General features: G+C 63.7%; 1 protein-coding gene across 2 annotated transcripts; it reads right to left on the reverse strand.

Annotated features, from left to right (window-relative positions):
- Positions 1–1,471: 1,471 nt before the first annotated feature.
- ELOVL1 (ELOVL fatty acid elongase 1) lies at positions 1,472–12,447 on the reverse strand. Of its 2 annotated transcripts, XM_059727685.1 has the most exons (9): positions 12,169–12,447; positions 11,692–11,729; positions 4,582–4,644; positions 4,005–4,195; positions 3,827–3,907; positions 3,503–3,559; positions 3,095–3,200; positions 2,875–3,011; positions 1,472–2,690 (listed from the first exon to the last, which is right to left on the reverse strand). In XM_059727685.1, exons 3-9 carry the CDS (start codon positions 4,625–4,627, stop codon positions 2,445–2,447), a joined length of 864 nt encoding a protein of 287 aa, XP_059583668.1. In that variant the 5' UTR covers positions 4,628–4,644; positions 11,692–11,729; positions 12,169–12,447; the 3' UTR covers positions 1,472–2,444. The 2 variants fall into 2 exon arrangements, with proteins under 2 accessions (XP_059583668.1, XP_059583666.1); XM_059727683.1 differs by lacking the exon at positions 11,692–11,729 and having other exon boundaries at positions 12,169–12,314.
- Positions 12,448–20,452: the final 8,005 nt, after the last annotated feature.

Genomic DNA, 20,452 nt, shown 5'->3' on the forward strand with positions numbered 1-20,452 from the left:
CTCTGAGCACAAGGCTGGCCTGGCTCAGCCGCGTGCATCACCTCCGAGCCAGGGCAGCACCACAGACTGGGGGTGCCCCACGGGCTGGATCCCGGTGACCCCAGATTAGACAAGCTCCTGAAGTGGGGGCTTGGCTTGGGCCCTGCCTGCCTGGAGCAGGGGGCAGGCTCCAAGGTCATGCTCCCAGAGGGCAGCTGTCAGTAGTGGCTGGGTGGGTCCCAGATCCCCTGCTTTATTCAAGCCTTTCATCAGGGACTAGTAAGCTCAGGCCTCTGCCCACCGTGCCACTGCCACTCAGGAGAGCGCAGTCCCTGCAGCCGATTCTCAGCTCAGAGCAGCATGCAGGAAAAGCCACCTGCATCATTGCAGGAACTGAAAGTGGGGGAACAGCCTCCCGCCATGATGCAGACACACTGGGCACCTGTGGCTTGGGCCCACCTGCAATTATGCTCCCACAGCTTCAAAGGGACTGAGAATTAGAGACAGGGCAGAGAAGAGCAACTGGGATAATCAGGAGGACATAAGGGCTGGGCGTCCTCTGTGTGGCCAGAAGATGGAGTGGGATCAGAGAGGGGTCTAATATCCTGCAGGCTGCGAGCAGAGCAAATAGGGACCTGCTGGTCACCAAGTGCCTGAACAACTGACCCAGGGGGCACCAGCTGCAGTGAGCAGGACACAGATTTAAACCTACCAGGAGATGCCAGTGAACGAGTGGCACTCGTGGCCACGGGAGGCGGAGAGCACAGCTGGGGTTCAAAAGGGACTGGACCCGGTCGTGAAGGACAGATCTATCAACGACTCTTAACCAGAACCAGGACCGTCACCTCATGCCCCAGCAGTGCAAACACCAACAAGGGTGACAAATGGGACACATTACTAGCAAAAGCTGGTTCTGTGCTCTCTCCAGCACGTTTGCTCCTGCTGTCCTGGGAGAGGGACGTGGGTCTGAGCCATAGGACGCTGCGCTTGGGCCCTGCTGCATGGAAAAGCCTCCCCAGAAGCACAGCCAACAGCAGCTAGGGACACTGGGGTGTGTGCCCCTGGGCAGGCAGGTGTGAGGCTCCTGCCTCCACAGTGCGGGGTGGCAGCAGGCGGCCCCTGGCCTGGGCTGGCCGCAGCCTAGAGTGGAGCAAAGCGGGCAGGCAGCTGAGGCAGCACAGCCCCCTGCTCCCTCCCAGTCAGGTGCTAGAAGAGAGGAGGGCCAGGCTGGGGGCTGTTTGCACTGCCCTCCCCTGCACTGACTCAGGCCCTGCAGCCCTGGCCCCCAGCCCAGGCACAGGAGTGGCTCTGGCCCTGCCCAGCCCAGCCTCACGTGGGCCCAGCTGCTGGCTCCAAGCAGGGCTCCCTCCCCCCAGCACTTAGGCCTGGCCCAGCAATGACGGACACAGCATCCTGCCCAGCCCACAGGACAAGGGAGAGGCTGGGACTCCCGGACCAGGCCTCGGCCAGCAAGGGCAGGAAGGACCACGGGTGGAGCCACTTGGTCTGTTTATTTCTGATGATACAAGAGCAGTGCAGCCGTACCCCCTCCCCCAGCCTTTGGCTACAAGGAGCTGGGGCCGAGCACTGGGCCCCAGACACTGCCCCCAGGCACCAGCTGGACAAGGCACAGAGGAGATGGGCAGCACCAGGGAGCCGGGGCCAGGCTGGAGAGGGAGCCAGCCGTGCTCTTCCCCGTGGGGGCAGAGCCATAGGCTAGTGCCTGCCCTGACTGCCCAGAGCCACTGCTGGGGATTATTGCTCCGGCTCCAGCTGCGTGGGAGTTGAGGCAGGAGCGCAGCTACTCTGCTCTGAGCTAGAGCAGGACCCAGGGCCGCATCCCAGCAGGGCACCAGGGCCAGCACAGCAGTGGAAGTCCCCGCAGCAGCAGAACACAGCCTGGGACGGGGGAAGAGGGCAGGCAGGGAGTGTGCACCTCTGCAGAGTGCCCTGCACAGGGCAGGCATGGCCTGAGCTCAGGGGAAAGGTACCATTGGCAGCTGCCATCCAGAGCACCACGGTGGAGTAGAGCAGGGCAGGGCAGGGGAAGAGGGGCAGCTGCCAGCCCCATTCCTCATGCCCACAGGCCGCAGCGGTGAGCAGGGGGCAGCATGGGCGACTGCGGGGGCCTGGGGAGACGCAGGGCTGGGCCCGGGTTTGGTCCTAGACAGAAGGGAGGGGCCCCGATGCAAGGGGCAGTCACAGGCACTTGGGGAGGTTTCTTCGGAGATGAGCGGGGCAGGAACCCCGTGGGGAAGAGACCACGGCCCATCTGTTCCCAGTGAGGGCCATGGCCTGGGGCGATGCCGAGCAGGGGGCAGACAGGAGTGCAGGCGGGCCCAGGCCCAGGGCCGTGGGGGACAGTCTATAGGCACTTGGTTTGGCGAATGATGCCCAGGAGCAAGGGACAGGTCCCAGCCGCCTCCGCCCCGGGGCACTCATGGGCTCTGGGAGGACCATGCCCTCTAGTTGGCCTTGACCTTGCCATTGGCATGGAGGCTGCTAGTAGCACCATTCTGCAAGGGAGCCAGCTCAGCCCTCTTGGGCAGCCGCTTGCCCTTGGTGTACGACTGGTACCAGAAGTTGGAGAAGAGGATGAAGAAGATGGTCCCATAGATCCAAATGAGGTGGACGAAGATAGGGAACTGGTAGTTGCAGCTAGGCATGAAGTAGTACTGCGAGATGTGGATGGAGACGATCACAAACTGCAGCTGTGGGTAGAGCACAGGGGAGGGTCACTCACAGCTGCAGACAGTGCCCCCACGCCAGGTTCCAGGGCAGCACCCAGGGCCACCGCTGGCAGCAGCTCAGATGGGCACAGCCCCAAGCCCTGTGCTGCAGCCAGTGCCCACAGCATCCCAGCCCTGGTGCCCTGGGTTGGAGCCACACACTCACCAGCTGAATGGCCGTGATATGCTTCTTCCACCACAGGTACTTCTGGAAGGCAGGGCCGGCAGCCGAGAGCCCGTAGTAGAAGTACATAACAACATGCACCATGGAGTTCACCATGGCATGGAAGGAGCCCATGCCACCTGCCAGGCCAAGAGAGTACATTAGTGGGGGAGCCACAGAGCCCACAGGGGAAGAGCATTGTCCATCTTGCTCGGGGCCTTACCTGGACCAAAGCGTGCGCCCCACCACCAGCTCCAGGGCAGGACCGAGTGGTGGAAGACATGCAGGAAGGTGACCTGCTCACTCTTCTTCCGCACCACAAAGATCACCTGCGAGCAGAGCAGAACAGAGGAGCCAATAGGGCAGAGCCAGGGGCACTGCTGCAGGTGGGGCAGGATGCGGGTGCCCCCAGTCCTGCCCCTCCCTGCTCAAAAGAGCAGCCACGAGGAGGGGCCTCCCAAGGTCAGCATGACACCAGGAGCTGAGCCCAACCCCACTGCCAGGGAGTGCCTAGCTCACCACTGGCCCCGAGCAGCAGCAGGCGCAGACCCCTCCTCCCATGAGAGGACGCGTTCTCCCCTCACTACTGTGCCAGGGGGCGAGCTCGAGGCCCTCTGCCATTGACACTCACCGTGTCCGTGAGCTCGATGAACTTGGAGAAGACGAAGAGCCAGGCGACACGCACCATCTGCAGCAGGGCACAGCCCATGTCAGGAGCCTTGGCCCAGGCAGCCCTCACAAACGTCCACGAGGACAGTCCTTCCCCCCCGCCGCCCAATACCCTGCGCAGGGGGCTGGGGTCAGAGCCCTCCCAGTAGAACCACAGGGACCCCCCAGCACGGCCCCAGCAGCTTTCAGTGCCACCAGAGCCCCCGGCTCCTGTGCAGGGGAGACAGCAGAGCTGCAGGGCTCAGTGGTGGGGGCAGTGGCAGGGGCGCAGGCATAGAGGACTCACCCGAAGGGCCTGAGGGCTCTGGGAGGTGTCCACGGGGTCACAGCTCCAGGTGTAGCCGGTCAGCCAACCCGCCATTAAGAACTGCAATGAGGGCAGAGGTCAGGGCCCAGCCAGCCCGCACCACCAGGTCAGCCCAGGCTGGGCACCAGCAGCAGTGCCAGTGGAGCTGTGGCCTCACCTCGTAGACGATGTAGATCGAGAGTCCCACCAGGAAGAAATTGTACACCACCATGAACTTCTTGAGGTCCAGGGGCTTCCTGCTAGCCATCATGCGCGGGCCCAGAGACAGCACGAAGTACACATAGCCCAGCAGGATCCCCATCATGAGGAAGGGCGAGTCCATCAGCGGGTACTCGGCAATCCGAGGGTCTGTGGGGTGGTGGGGCAGTGAGGCCAGGCTACTTTCTCTGCCCAGCCCCCGTGCCCTGAGCTCTGCACAGGGCAGTGTCAGGTGACACTTGGGTCCCGGAGGAGTGCGGGAGATCCCCATGGGAGCCCCCACACCACGTGGGGCTGGCCCTAGTCCACAGCAGGGCCTGGCCCAGCTCCATGCACACTCCCCAGGCACAATGCAGACATTCAGGGATGCCACGCAGCATGAAGGAGCTAGGGGCCTGCCCAGGCATGGGTGGAGGTTGACTGTTGTGTGGGGCAGCCCACACACCCAAGGGTTCTGCAGCCGTGATGGGACTGGGCCTAAGGGGAGGCAGCTCCCAGAGGGACATGGGCATGCACCTGGCAGGGGCAGCCCTCACCTGCTTTCTTCATTAAGTTGTGGTAGGCCATCACAAGGCCCTCCATGGCGGCAGGCGGCAAAGCTGCAGAGAGAACACGAGGGTCAGACCCCCCCAGCACCAGCGTCCCACCCACGACCGACTATAGCTTTGTGCTGCTCATGGTGGCTGCCGGTGCCACACAGCCTCAGGCCACCTTCAAGCTCCCAGCAGGTGGGGGCTTCTCCCCACCAACCCACCTCCTCAGACCTGAAGGCCCCAGCCCAGATCTGCATTGGTTTGAGCTCCTGCCCGCTGCCCCTTGCCAGCAGGCCCCCAAAAGGAGAAGGGGGTGAGGGCAGAGCCAGCCAGCTCACAGCCCTGCTCTCTGGATTTCAGTGCAGCTCCCCCCCCCACAAATACTGGTGAAGCTTGGGTGCAGGGACCCCCCAGCCCTACAGGATGGGGGCAGATCAAGATGCCCCTGCAGTCAGGGCTGCATAGGGCAGGGTGCAGCCAGGGAGCGGGCCTCAGCCCAGCCACAGCACCCCCAGGACAGGCGCTTGCTGGAAGGCAAGGGCACCAGATACATGACCAGGCCAGGGCAGACCCACTCGTGACAGGGCCTGCCAGCCCCACCCCACCGTGGGCTGCGTCCCCACTCCAGGACACCGCGCCCAGGACAAACCCAAGCCAGAGCCGCACCCGCCGCCTCCGCCTGTGTTATCTTACAGCCCCGAGCGGTTCCAACAGCTTTCTCCGCAGCGGTGGAAGAACTGGTCTGTCCTTTCCCTCGGGGAGGGGAAGACAGGTGGGAGAGCAGGGCTGAGGGCGCTGCAGGGGTCGGCTTGTCCGCCCCACAGCGTTGCTGGGACCAGGTCCCGGAAGCACACCGTGGCCCTCGCCGCCCCCATGGCGGCTCCACCCCGGCTGGGCGGAAGGGCCCTGCCAGGTCCGCGCTCACGTGGGGAGAAGACGGAGCAGCTGTGCCCACACTGTTCAGGGAAGAGGTGGCAGCAGGTTCCTCTAAGCCACGGCCCCAGGCACCGCAGGAGTCAGCCACCCCCGGCCAGCACTCGCATGATGCCATGCCCAGCCCAGCTCCTGTGCCCCCTGCTAAGGGCTGCACTTGACCTTGGTCCCCGCACCCACCTGCTGCCTCCATCACCTTCATGGGCAGAGCCAGCCCCAGCCCCAGCCCCACAGTGCCTGGGCCCAAGGGCCGTGCCTGGGGCAGGGGCTCCCGACAGGCAGCTCTTCCATCACGGGCAGGGGGCCTTGAAGCCCACGTGAACTCCGACCCGTGGACAGCCACTAGCCCCCCTGGCACCACAGCTGGCGGGGGGAGAGCAGGGGGCGCGCCTGGAGAGGAAATGGCACTCAGCTTCTGGCTGGCAGCCCTGGGCTCCGCCCAGGAGACCCGGCACTTGCTCCCCTTCCCTCGTGCCCGGGACCAGAGCCAGGAAGCCAGCAGGTGCCTGGCACAGGCAGGGCCAAGGGGGAATGCAGGCAAGGCCCCAGCTGGGAGCGAGCCAGCCTGTCGGCATGCAGGACAGGGCCTGGCACCTGCAGACAGGAGGCCAGTCCCCAGGTCCACCACCCACAGGCCCCAGGGACAGGCCTCAGCCCACTGCCAGGGGAGCGGCTGCTGGACACACTTGCACAGCACTGGATCAGGGAAGCCAGGTCGCTGCAGGGCTCGAGGTAGGGGGCTGCACAGGCCATCTGCCCCCTCCACCCCCAGCAACGGCCGTAGCCTGGAGGGGCCCGTGCAGCAGCCCACGAGGGTCCTTACAGGCAGTGGGTGGGGAGAGGTTGACAGGGGCTCTGGCCCGTGCCCAGACCCTGCTCCAGGGCAGTGTTCCCGTCCCAGCCGTGCTCTCACTCGGGCCCCGCTGCTGCCAGACCCCGGCTGCGGACCAAGCCCCGCGCTTCCTCCAGTACCTGCCAGCCCGGCAGGAGGTGGCGGCGACAGCACCCCCATGCCCAGCGCTCCAGGGCAGCAGCAAGTCGCCGCAGCAAGGGGTAGCTCACCGCCACAGCCGCCCAGCAGCACACGCTCCCTCCTGCTGGTGCCGACCCAGGGGTCCCCTCCTCAGCCCCAGCTCCAACTGCCCAGCCCAGACGGGCGCTCCTCACGCAGGGAGGCCCCAACTGTCCTGCCTCGGAGGGAGGCCTCCTCGGCACAGCCTTCACTCACATCCCCTCCATCAAAGCTTGGGCAAGAGAAGCAGCAGCAGCCGCCGCCAAGGCAAGAGCGGCACAGGCAGGGGGTTTAAAAAGGTGCAAGAGATGGAGGTGGGCTAAAGGCTGCTTGGGGTTGTAGTGTGGTCCAAGTCCTGTCAGACCTGGCTCAGGACAGGACACGCTATAACAGAGGCAAGCTCATCTCACTTAGGCGGGACATGAGCTCTGGGGCCACTCCCTCATGCAACAGCTCTGCGGGGTCCTGGCCAGGTAACAGGACAGCAAAACCCAGGCCCAGCTGGGAAATGGTGCTCTTCTGCCTCGACAGCGTTTCCTGGCCAGTGCCTGTCTGCGGCCGAGCCAGCAGTGAGGGGAAAGAGGGCTCCTACAAGCCTGAGGTTACACAAACTACCACAGAGCAGAGGCATTTCCAGAACACCATTCTGGCACTGCCCATCAAGGGCTCCATTGTTGCTAGACCCGAGCTAAAAATTTACTTGCACTTGTTCTCTGGAGCACAAGAGTCCAGCTTCACCCGCACCTTCCTTGGTTCCCAGAATGGCCCTTTAACACCAAGACCCTGCTCTGCCCCTGAAGAGGGGGCTCAAAGGGGCCCCTGAAGCGGGTCAGACTGGGCAGGTCTGGACACGGAGGCCTGTGGCACATGAGCTGGAGAAGCCCCACAAGATGATCTGCAGGCTTGCAACATTTCCTTCCCCCAGCAACGGGCAGAGCAACGCTTTCATGCCCCAGGAAAAGGTGTGGACAGGAGCCAGGCCCCAGGAGAGCTGCAGCCCAGCACCAGGCAGCATCCTCGCGAGCACCCAGACACAGCACATGGGCTGCAGATCAGATCCTCACCGCGCCCGTCACCTCTGGATGCACCTGCTGCCAGGCACCCCAGCCCCGTGGTCACCGATGCAACGAGGCACCATGCAGACAGCCCTCGCTGGGGAGCAGAGCCGAGCAGGGCAACAGCAGGGCCAAGTGCTAAGGGCTTCCTGACAGGAGAAGGTCTGGTGCCATGGGGCAGAGGGGCTGCCTGCAGTGCCAGCGCACCCTACTCCTCCTACACCTCCGCGGTCTCAGGACAACTGCTGCTCGGCGCTGCCACTCGCAGCTCAAGCAAGGTTCACTGGTGAGCATTCCCAAACAGCCAAGATGGACCTGCCCCCAAAACTCAGTGGGTTGGGGGTGGAGGGAGGAAGGCAAGAGCATACAAGCAGGCGGGGGCAGCTAAGAGCTGCACGAGCAAACCGCCTGAAGCATGAAGAAGTTTGGCCAAAGCCAAGCCTCAGCCAGGAAGCCTCAGCCTAGACATCCTGGTGATGGACCCCCACAAGGAACAGCGAGGGGACAGGGTGTGCACACAAGAGACAGAGGCACGTGGGGATGATGCCTCATGCCCCAGGGCAGGGAGGGCCCAGGCACCTGGTACCATGCAAGAATAGCTGCCCCGTGTCAGCACCAATGCCTGCACCCATGACACCAGCCTGCTGGGCTGGTGCTGATGAGGGAGGGAGGAGGCGGCACAGACGACAGCAATTCTGCCCGTGGCAGACAGCCATGGCTCGGGGCGAGGTCCCCGGCCAAAGCAAGCAGCCAGGTTGCTGCCAGGGCCTCTCGGGCCGAGCCAGTGGCACCCAGCCCACGGAAGCAGAGGGTGGGCTGCACTCAGGAGCCAGCGCAGAGTACCACGCCCCTCTATGGGGTCACACCAAGTTCTGCCCGTAGCAGCAGACGAGGCCCTGGGTTTGGGGACATCCCAACCCAGTCTCCGCTGGGAGCTTCCAGCACCCGACCTCCTGGGCTCCCAGGCCAGTGGGCACACTGTGGCCTCCAGCCCAGCACAGCCACCTGGGGAGCTGCCCCAGCGCATGCAGGCCCAGGTGGGAGACTGCCAGCACCACATCCACGGGGATCCTGTCTGGCAGAGCCAGTCCTCCCGCCCGAAATGAGGAGCGCAGAGCTCTGGCAACTCGACGGCCCAAGGCAGGGGGGGCTGCGCAGAGACCGATCGCACATTTACGGCACACCCACGGTGCCCCTCCCCAGCTGCCACGGAGCAGGCGAGCCATGCAGGTCCCTACCTCATGCTCAGCTTCACGCCACACCACACCACTGCTGCCTTGCCCAAGGGGCTTTGTGGGCCAGCGCAGGGCCCCAGCCACAGCTGGCCGCATGCTCCAGTAGGGCGCTTGCGTGGCTGTGGGGAGGGTCCTGGAGGGCCCCGTGGCAGGGTGCAGTTGCAGTGTGGGTTGGAGCCTGCTGGCCAGGACTCTTTGACTGCTGCAGATTCGCCTAGTCACTTCCTGCTGCGCCAAGGAGGCTTCCCCATTTGTAGGCAAGAGGCAGCGCTGCCCGCTTTGCCAGGAGCTTCTGCCTGGCCCCACAGCCCCCTGGATGGGGACCCAGAAAGGGCAGAGGACTCAGAGGGTCTTTCTGCCCCACTACAGGAACCAGCAGGGGCATCTGGGACTGGCACGACCCACACAAGCCTGCAGGGAAAAGCACGGCCTGGCACCTCCGAGAAGAGCAGGGGACAAAGGACTGAGCCAGGGCCAGAGCACACATGGTGCCAAAGCCCATGCCAGGGACTGGGGACCAGAGATGAAGGGCCAGACACCCAGAAGCAGAACAGGGGGCAGCATGACAGTGTGGGTGGAGACGGGGTGGAGCAGGGCCCAAGCCTGAGCCCCAGCCCCTCCCAGGCTGGGTATCCAGAACTGGCATTGTCCTCCCCTTCCCACTGCGGGGGCATGGGGCTGCGGGTGCACCTGTGGCCCCTGCCCCTTCCAGATTGCTTACTGCAGGGGCCTTGCCCCGTCTGCAGGGACGGGGCAGTGCGGCAGCTGCACAGGGCTGGGCACTGGTCAGGACAGCCGGGAGCAGCCAGAGGCTCTGGCAGTGCAGGAGAGGAGAGGAGGGCAGCGGAAGAGCGGAGTAGACGTCAGAGAGCCGGCACTTCCTGCCGAGCCCAGTGGAGGGGAGCACGGCAGCGTCAGCAGCAGCAGCAGCGTGCCAGGGATTAGGGCAGCCCTGGATGGGAGGGAGGGAAAACAGCAGTGACTCAGGGGGCGGAACGCAGCAGCCCTTGGGCGCGGGGCGGGTAGAGGAAGGGAAGAGCAGCTTCCCGGACAGGGGAGACCTGGCCTGGCCCAGCCCCAGCCTGGCACTAGGAGCCAGCAGCACAGGGCATGGCTGGCAGGCACTGCCCAGCCCAACGGGGCCTGCACGTGGCCACTGCAACCACTACTCACAGCTCCTCAGGAATGGGCCTGCAGAGCCACGCCCAGGCTGGGAAGGCTCCAAGGACCCGGCCTGGCAAGCAGAACCGGTAACACCTGCATGGAGCCAGCCCCGAGCACCTGCTGGATGCCTCCCTTCCCGTGCATGACCCACGGGCTGTGGGGGCCCAGGAAGAGCTGCACACACGGCAGCGGGTCCAGCCCCTCACAGGGCGTGCTGACCTCACCCTCCCCTCCACGGACAGAGCAGCCCACGGCCAGAGCGGGGCCAGTGCTTGCAAGGCCCAGACCCCCAGTGCCATGCCACGGCGGGGGGGGGACCATCTCTTCGTGACGTCCCTGGCCTCCAGCCATTAATCATTAGACACAGGTGGAAACTTTGGACTGCCCGGCCCGCCAGCACGCCCACAGCTCTGAGCAGGGCCATCCCTGGGGGGGCCAATTAGGGCAACCACCCCGGGCCCCGTGCTTTGGCCCCCCCCCCCCCGTGGACAGTGCTGTACAGGCCCTGCCGTGGCCGCCAAGTGCCACCGAGCACTGCCAGCTCCAGCCGTCTGCCACCCCTCCCCAGCCCAGGCCCTGCATGCCCCGAGGGATGGCTCCAGCTTCGAGCCCACAGCATGGCAGGCCGGGCAGGCCGGGATGGGATGAGGTGCCCTGGCTCATCTACAATCCCTGTCCCCGACATGACCCATGCGGCGGGCAGAACAGCTGTGCCAGGGCTTCGCAGAGCCTGGCTGCCAGCCAGCATCCTCAGCACCAGCTCTGGGATCCCCGTGCTCCCTGCCCCGCGGCACCGGGGCCGCCCCACCTCCGGCAGCACGGTCAGACGCTCCGGCCAGCACAGCCGCTCTGCGGCAGGGCTCACGCGGGACCAGGCCCCCGCTGTGCAGCATGCCCGCCACTGCCCGCACAGCGCCCGCCGGCCGGCACGCGCCCTCCCGCTGCGCGACCTGCCCAGCACCCCCGTCCTCCCACACGGCTCCCTCCCGCCCCCCAGGAGCCGAATCCTGTGCCCCTTCCCACACGCCAGCCACCCGGCTTCTGTGGGGCAGCGCGTCCCGAGCAGCTCGCCCAGCAGTGCTGCACAGCAGGCGTGGCCATCCCTTCCCTTCCTACCCCCGGCTGGGCTCGGGGTCGCTCCAGCTCCACGCGCAGGAGCCAGGCACAGGGACTGTCCCATCCCATCAGCGCAGGCCCCTGCCACGTGCTGGCCTGAGCGGGGTCGCAGGTGCTGGACACTCGCAGCGGCCCCGTGGCACCGTCCCAAGACAAGGAGACGGACGGGCACGTGCCTTGGAGGAGCACCGGGCTGGCTCAGGAGCCCGAGGCCTCTGCAGGGCTGCCTGGGCGGCAGGACGCCCCAGGGTGCCACCGGGCTGCCCCGTGGGCCGCCTTGCCCGGCCCGAGACGGTGACGGACCCCCCCCAGCGGCGCGCCCGGCAGAGGCCGCGCACCTCCACGCGCCCGCTCTCAAAGCCAACATTGTGCCGGGTCGGCGCGAGGCCTGGCACGGCCAGCCGGCACGAGGAGGCGGGGGGAGAGGCGTCTCTCAATGGCACATTGATGCCGGCTGCGTGGGAGATGCGGCTCCGGCGCCGGGCACGGCCAAAACCAGCGCGCCCCTCACCGCCCAGGGTGCCCCGGCATGCCCCTCGCCGCCCCGGCTCCCCCGGGACAGCCAGGGCACGCGCGGCCCGCCACGGCGCTCGCTCACCTGGGCTGCGGGCCGGGACGGCTCTCGGGCGCTTCAGGCTGCGGAGAAAGACGCCTTGGAGCCGGGCGCGGGCAGGGGGCACGAGCGCGGCCCCAGGGCCTGGCCGGCATGCTCAGCCCGGCCCCGGGGCAAGCCCAGCGCTCGCCCCGCCGGCCCCGGCCCCGGGCCCGGCATCCTCCGCACAGCGCAGCGCTGGGCCGCGCCCGGGACCCGCAGCCGCAGTCCGACCCCGCGCCAGGCCGGGCCCCGTGGCAGCGGCCGGGGCCGCTCTCGCCGGGCCGGGATGGGCCGGGTCGGGCCGGAGCGAAGGGCCGGCCGCCGCGCGGAGCCGCCCCGCCCCGCCCCGCCCCACCCGGGCCATCGCGGAAGCGGACACACGGGCCGGGCCCAGACTCCCCCGGCCCCGGCCCCGGCCCCGGCCCCGGCCCCGCGGCTCCAGCGCAGCGGCGCACACGGGGCCCCCGGCCCCGCACTCACCGGCCGCACCGCTCCGCTCCGCTCCGCTCCGCTCCGCTCGTCTCCTCCCCTCTCCGCCGGGACCACAGCCGCCGCTGCGCTGGGCCGAGCCGAGCCGAGCCGAGCCGGGCCTCGCCCGCCGTTAAAAGGCGCCGCCCGGGCCCCAGTGCCGCCGATTGGCGCCGCCGCCGCCGCCGGGCCCGCCCCGCGGGGAGGAGCGCCAGCCGGGCGGGGCGGGGCCGGGCCGGGCCGGGCCGGGCCGGGACCAGGCGCCGCAGCCGGGCCCAGCGCGAGGCCCCGCCGCCGCCGTCACCCGCCACCGCCACCCGCACCCCCCGGCCGCCGCCACGAGCCGCCGCAACCTGCCCGCCTCCCCCCCCCCCACACACACACACACCCCTGGCACAGCACCCCGCCCCGCCCCGCCCCGCCCCGCCACCTGCGCCCCCCCACACACCTGGCACAGCATCCTGCCCCACCCCACCCCACCCCACTGCCCCGACACCTGTCACGGCGCCCCGCCCCGCCCCGCCCCGCCCTGACACCTGTCACAGCACCCCGCTCCGACACCTGCCCCCCCACACACCTGGCACAGCATCCTGCCCCACCCCACCCCACCCCACTGCCCCAACACCTGGCACAGCGCCCTGCCCCACCCTGACACCTGTCACAGCACCCCGCTCCGACACCTGCCCCCCCACACACCTGGCACAGCATCCTGCCCCACCCCACCCCACCCCACTGCCCCAACACCTGGCACAGCGCCCTGCCCCACCCTGACACCTGTCACAGCACCCCGCTCCGACACCTGCCCCCCCACACACCTGGCACAGCATCCTGCCCCACCCCACCCCACTGCCCCGACACCTGTCACGGTGCCCCACCCCGCCCCGCCCTGACACCTGTCACAGCACCCCGCTCCGACACCTGCCCCCCCACACACCTGGCACAGCATCCTGCCCCACCCCACCCCACCCCACTGCCCCGACACCTGTCACGGCGCCCCGCCCCGCCCCGCCCCGCCCTGACACCTGTCACAGCACCCCGCTCCGACACCTGCCCCCCCCACACACCTGGCACAGCATCCTGCCCCACCCCACCCCACCCCACTGCCCCAACACCTGGCACAGCGCCCTGCCCCACCCTGACACCTGTCACAGCACCCCGCTCCGACACCTGCCCCCCCACACACCTGGCACAGCATCCTGCCCCACCCCACCCCACTGCCCCGACACCTGTCACGGTGCCCCACCCCGCCCCGCCCCGCCCTGACACCTGTCACAGCACCCCGCTCCGACACCTGCCCCCCCACACACCTGGCACAGCATCCTGCCCCACCCCACCCCACCCCACTGCCCCGACACCTGTCACGGCGCCCCGCCCCGCCCCGCCCCGCCCTGACACCTGTCACAGCACCCCGCTCCGACACCTGCCCCCCCCACACACCTGGCACAGCATCCTGCCCCACCCCACCCCACCCCACTGCCCCAACACCTGGCACAGCGCCCTGCCCCACCCTGACACCTGTCACAGCACCCCGCTCCGACACCTGCCCCCCCACACACCTGGCACAGCATCCTGCCCCACCCCACCCCACTGCCCCGACACCTGTCACGGTGCCCCACCCCGCCCCGCCCTGACACCTGTCACAGCACCCCGCTCCGACACCTGCCCCCCCACACACCTGGCACAGCATCCTGCCCCACCCCACCCCACCCCACTGCCCCGACACCTGTCACGGTGCCCCACCCCGCCCCGCCCTGACACCTGTCACAGCACCCCGCTCCGACACCTGCCCCCCCACACACCTGGCACAGCATCCTGCCCCACCCCACCCCACCCCACTGCCCCAACACCTGGCACAGCACCCCACCCCCTGCCCCACCTCCTGCCCCCCCACACACCTGGCACAGCATCCTGCCCTACCCCACCCCACCCCACTGCCCCGACACCTGGCACAGCACCCCACCCCCTGCCCCACCTCCTGCCCCCCCACACACCTGGCACAGCATCCTGCCCCGCCCCGCCCCACCCCGCCCCGCCCCAACACCTATCACAGCACCCCGCCCCGCCCCGACACCTGGCGCAGCGTCCGAGTCAGGCAGCAGCACAGGTGCACTAGACTTGGATTTCTGTGCAGCCCATTCACGCAGTTCTGCAGAATATTCCAATTCAAAATCGCTGGATCTACTACCAATAAGGCACACAGGAAACGCGTGATAAACCAGCTCTCTGACAGATACAAAGCGCAAAGCCCGTTCTCAGGACAGTGCATTGAAGAAACTCGTCAGCCCCAAATGGAGGGTCAGCCCAGCAACTTTACAAGTCACTGCACTTGCACGTTGTTGTCCAGCAGCTGGTTCTGCACGTCTAGTTTGGCAAAGCTTGGCACATGCAGAGAAGGTAGACAGTGCTGGATGAAAGCTGCAGGTGCATCCCTGGATTAATTTAAACCAACAAATGTCAATGGTCACCACTTACTCATTGGATTCATCCCACCGGACATCAGGGCAGCAGCACCAAGCAAAACAATACGCGCAGCAGATTGAAGACAAGCAGCACCCGCTGCGCGGCCACAGTGCAGCTCCCAGGAGACTAAAATCATGGAAGCTTTCTCTACAGCACAGCCACTGGATGAAACACCAACGGCCACACTAATGAAAGCACGGCCATCACAACTAGAGATGACCCAGGACGGAGTCAGGATGAACATCAGAACTGCGAAACTTCCCTGCAGCCGCAGAGCGTGCCTAGCCAATGTGGAGGAGCTTGGACTGCATCCAAACGGGCTGGTGAGAGTAAAGCGAAGATGCAGCTGCAGGGACGCTCCAGCAACACAGACACCTGTGCAAAATTGGAGAAAACTTTCAGACTACAGAACACCTGCTGTCCTGGTCACATACGAGGAAACTGGGCCAGTGAGGACCTTGCTAAGGCTACAGATCGAGCAATAGCGTGCACCCATTTGTGGACCCCAATTCGAACACGGTGACAGGACACACAAAAGAGAAGAGGCAGACATGACAGACCTCAGAACAGAGCTGGCAACGGAGAAAACTCATTAAATGTGGGTATGTGTAGGGTGCTGCAGGGGTTGGGTCCAGGCTCAATCCTGTTTATCATTTTCAACAGCAACATGGAGGTCAACCCAGAATTGCTGCTTGTAACCTTGTGGCTGACACAGAGGGGCAGAGCGGTAAATACCGGTGAGGGCAGTCCAACAGAGTGGCTGGGACCACTAGGCCAGCTAGGACCATTCAGACCAAATGCTGTTTGATGCAGGTATGCATCCAGGAAGTAGGGATGCTGGCTGGACCTCTGGCATGGCATGCTGCATCCTGAGAAGCAGGACTGAAAGGCATCTAGGGGCTGGGAAGGAGAAGCAACTCCACACTAGCTCCCAGGGAGACAATGCTTGGATGTATAATTAGAGGAGGGATGATTCTACCTCTTGACAGCCTCTGTCAAGCCCGTACTGAAATACTGCACAGTGTGGAGTGAGGTTGAAAAGTTGGAGCAGGTTGAAAAGTTGAGAAGAGCCACAAAGAGGATTTGAGGTCTGGAGAAAACATTTTGCAGTGAGAGGTGTGAAGAGCTTAATTTGCTTGGCATCTTGGAAAGTTTACAGGGTGGCTTGACTACCGTGTGCAAGTGTCTTGAGGGGGAAAATGCCAAGGTCCCTTCACTATCTAAAATAGAGGTGTAACAAGGCCCAGGGCTGGATGCTGCAGCTGTTTCAAGAGAGTACCGGACGGAGCACTTGGACAGTGTGCTAAGAGAAGTGCTGGGTTCCCAAGTACTTGATGTCTGCATGTCAAACCTTTCAGGGAGATGTGCTTCTGTCAAACACAAGCTACACTTCAGGCTTGTCCACCAAGGGCGATGGCCAGGGCTGTGTGACACGTTACGGGCTAACCTGTTCAGAGAGGCAGGAACTTTCCTAGGCTACAGCCTACTTCGTTGGATGCTGTGAATGACAAGAAGTTGACCAGGACAACTGCTGCAAACTGAGCTGCTCCTAAAGAGATCCTCATGTGGACGCTATTCCGGAATAGAAGTCATTTTACTTCAGAGTAAGTAATTACTCTGCCTTGCAAGTGCCCTGATTATTGCAGGGGAAAGCACCTTGTTCTGGAATAGCGTCCAAAGAAGGAGCTGCATCATCAGAAAATTGTGATGAGGATTTCAGCTTAGTCTGCAACAGCTGTTTCCGTGTCCTGGTGCAGATAAAACCAAGTTAAAGGGCTCCCTACAGAGGTAATGCCTCATGGCCTTTGACACCCAGCAGGTCAGACAAGATAACCCAAGGCCCTATCAACATATAGACAGACGTGCACCCGTGTAACTTTGCTGGCCTGTGCCCACGTGTGGATGCTTCATTTCCAGATAACTTATAGAGAAGGAACGGAGCTCAGGAGCTCGTCTCATCCAACCCCTAGCTCAAGGCACAAGCTTCTTTGCTTAATCTGCTTCCACTGATGGAGATTCTGCAACTTCTTTACATAATCTGTTTCCAGCACTGAACTGTCCTGTGTAAGGAAACTCTTCTTCATTTCCAACCACAATTTCTCATTGCAGTTTCAGACCATTACTTCTTGTCCTGTTGCTAGGGGATGCCAAACAACTAATCACCATCCTTTTTATAACAGTTGTTTTAATATCTGAAGCAACTGAGGCTGTGTCCACTTCTTTCCTGGACCTGTGGAATGGCATGGTGTGCCTGGAAGCTTATCCAGCATCTCTCCTTATCATCGAGAATTCTGCCAAAGAAACCTTGCTTCGAATAGGGTAGCAAGAAGGGTTTCTACAAGTATGTCTGTAGCAAGAGGTGGATCAGGGAAAGTGTGGGTCCCATCCTGCGTGGGGGAGGTAAACTCGTGACAGAAGATGCAGAAAAGACTGAAGTGCTCTATGCCTTCTTCACCTCAGTCTTCACAGGCAGGGGCAGCTTCCAGACTACTGCACCGGGCAGCACAGTTTGGGGAGGAGGTGAGCAGCCCTCAATGGTGAAAGAACAGGCTAGGGACTACTTAGAAACGCTGGACATGTACAAGTCCATGGGGCCCGAGGGGATGCACCTGAGAGTGCCGAGGGAGTTGGATGGTGTGACTGCAGAGCCACTGGCCATCATCTTTGAAAACTCATGGAGATCAGGAGAGGTCCCCGATGATTGGAAAAGGGCAAACATATTGCCCATATTTAAGAAAGAGAAGAAGGAGGATCCAGGGAATTACAGACCAGTCAGCCAAACCTCAGTCCCTAGAAAAATCACGGAGCAGATCCTCAAGTAATCCCTTTCTAAGCACTTGGAGGGAAAAAAAAGTGATTAGGAACAGTCCACATGGGTTCACCAAGGACAGGTCATGCCTGACCGACCTGATGCCTTCTATGACAAGGCGACTGGATCTGTGGATCGGGGGAGACCAGTGGATGTGGTGTATCTTGATTTTAGCAAGGCTTTTGATACGGGCTCCCACAGCATTCTCACAAGCAAGCTAAGGAAGTACGGGCTGGATGAATGGACCCTAAGGTGGACAGAAAACTGGATGGATTGTGGGGCTCGGAGGGTAGTAATCAATGGCTCAATGTCTAGTTGGCAGCTGGTGTCAAGTGCAGTGCCCCAGGAGTCGGTCCTGGGATTAGTTTTGTTCAATGTCTTCATCATCAACCTGGAAGGTGGGATGCAGCGCACCCTCAGCAAGTCTGCAATGACACCCAGCTGGGGGGAGTAGTAGATACGCTGGAGGGTTGGACTAGGATTCAGAGAGACCTTGATGAATTGGAGGACTGCATCAAGAGAAATCTCATGAGGTTCAACAAGGACAAGTGCAAAGTCCTGCACTTAAACAATCCCATGTACCAGTACAGGCTGGGGGTGATGGGCTGGGCAGTAGCTCTGCAGAAAAGGACTGGCGGTGACAGTGGATAAGAAGCTGAACAGCAGTCAGCAGTGCACCCCTGGTGCCAGGAAGGCTAAGGGCATCCTGGGCTGCATTGGGAGGAGTGTTGCCAGCAGATCGAGGGCAGTGATCCTTCCCCTCTGTTCAGCACTGGGGAGGTCACATCTGGAGTCCGGTGTCCAGTTGTGGGCCCCCCACTATAGAAAGGATGTGGACATGTTGGAGAGTCCAGAGTAGAGCAACAAAAAGGTTTGGGGGCTGGGGGACAGGACTTCTGAGGAGAGGATGAGGGAACTGGGCTGATTTAGTCTGGAGAAGACTGAGGAGGGATTTGATAGCAGCCCTGCAGGGTGGCTCCAAAGAGGATGGAGGTGGACTGTTCTCAGTGGAGGCAGATGACAGGACAAGGAGCAATGGGCTCCAGTTGCAGCAAGGGAAGTTGAGGTTGGATATTATGAAAAACTTTCTCACCAGGAGGGTGGTGAACTCCTGGAACAGGTTACTCAGAGCGGTGGCAGAGTCTCCATCCTTAGAAGTCTTTAAGACCTGGGTAGACAAAGTTGTGGCTGGGATGATGTAGTCGTGGCTAGTCCTACTTGGAGCATGGGGTTGGTTGGACTAGATGTGACCTCCCGAGGTCCCTTGCAGCCTGATCTATGATTCTGTGATCAGATCCCCGCTCTGTCTTCTTTTCCATGTGAGCTGAGCCCAGCCTGTCCTGATGTAAGCTGAAACAAGGATGTCCAGCAAATAGCTCAGTGGGTTTAAATCCGCTCCTCAGCATACAGACGTGGCCTGAGTCACATGCACCTGGCAATGCTGTCTGGGCCCTCCCCCTCCCCACACATTTCTCAAGAGGGGGTATAAGCTGCAGGTTTGCCTGGCTCTGACCCTAGGCCACTGAGATCAAGGCTAGATACAGCCCCTGTTTCTGTCCACAGTGCCAGGGAGAGCACATCAAGACACGGGCAAGGTTGCGCGCTGCAGTGGTAGCTCACACCTTCCTTCCAGACAGCCAGCTGCACGGTGCCCCTGCTGCCCCCGCCCGCAGCAGCCTCTCTGGGACGCTCCTGACAACACCTGCTCTGTAAAGTCTCCTGTCTCCCGTCTCCCTCCTGGGAGCTCGCCCTCGGCCGCAAGGCCTGTGGGATGCTGCCAGCTGGCTCTGGCAGCAGGAGGGGAGCCATGACTAAGAGCTGTGGTTCTCGCGCTCCTGACCTCACCCTCCACCCCCATGCCACGCTGCTAACCTGTTGCGACCTGCAAGCTCAGATGGCACAGGCTGGCTTCCTGCTGCATGTTTGTTTGTGCCAGGCTTCATCGCCAGTGCGCTGCAGCGCCTGCGCGTCTCACGGGCTAGCGGGGCCCTGCAGCCTGGCGGGAGCGGGGCCAGACAGAGCCCCCAGCACCAGCCCACTTCAGGAGCCTTTGCAGACAGGTCCTCTCATAAAGGGATGATGTGCCGCTGCATATGGCCAGGGCCCCGTGCAGGCTGCAGCCCAGAGACTCCCTTTGCATGTGATGCCATTTTGTGCCCAGACCTCCTGGTGACAAAAAAAGACCTGTCTTCTGCTGCCCAAACTGCCACCGCCTGCCTCAGCCTCCCCGATGTAGACAGGCGTTATCAGCGCGCGGGTCAGCGGCACCGAACGGACCTCTCTGCAGTGAGTGCAGCAGTCAGAACCGTGCCCCTCGTCCCCTGCTGCCCTGGGTGCTGCACCGGGTGCATTGTGGCTTCATGCTGGATTCAGTGGAGCCTCCGTTTTAAATCGTGGCTGCAGTGGCTAACAGATTGCACAGCAGGGCTATGGCCCCGGGAGCCCTGACACGGAAGCAGGCCGGGGAGCCTGCAGGCCCTGGGTAGCTGGGCAGTGGCTTTCCAGGGAGGCCACAGCTTTGGCCTTCGTCGCGGGCAGGCAGGAGTCTGCCCGCCCGAGCTCCTGCTGCCTGTGGGAGGACAGAGCCACAGAGGGGACATTGTCCCCGCCAAGGACGGCTCTGCATGAGCCAGCCACACAGAGCAGGAATTGTTTGCTCCTGACCAAAGGCCATGCTCCCGGCTTGCTCTGGGCCGCGCCCTGCCCGCCTTCCCTTGCTGAGTGCCGTGCGCAGGGAGCTGCCCGTCGGTCCCGGGAGGGGCCTGAAGTGTTGCCCAGCAGCGTTGGCCACCGTGGGCACGTCAGGCGCGAGCAGGGCCAGCGTCGTTGTGCCCTCCCTCCAGACTGCATGGCCAACGTGCTGTCCAGGTGCGTGCAGCAGGGACGGGCACAGCGAGGGTGCCTGGTACAAACGGCCTTGCTCACAGGAGAGGGCTGGGAGAGAAGCACGAGGCCAGTCTTTGCTCAGGCTGTTTGGACTGGCTGCTCTCGTCACCCCACCTGTGAGGGGAAGGTGATGCAGGCCAC

Source organism: Alligator mississippiensis, chromosome 5 (genome assembly GCF_030867095.1).
Source record: "Alligator mississippiensis isolate rAllMis1 chromosome 5, rAllMis1, whole genome shotgun sequence".
NCBI classification, from domain to species: Eukaryota; Metazoa; Chordata; order Crocodylia; family Alligatoridae; genus Alligator; species Alligator mississippiensis.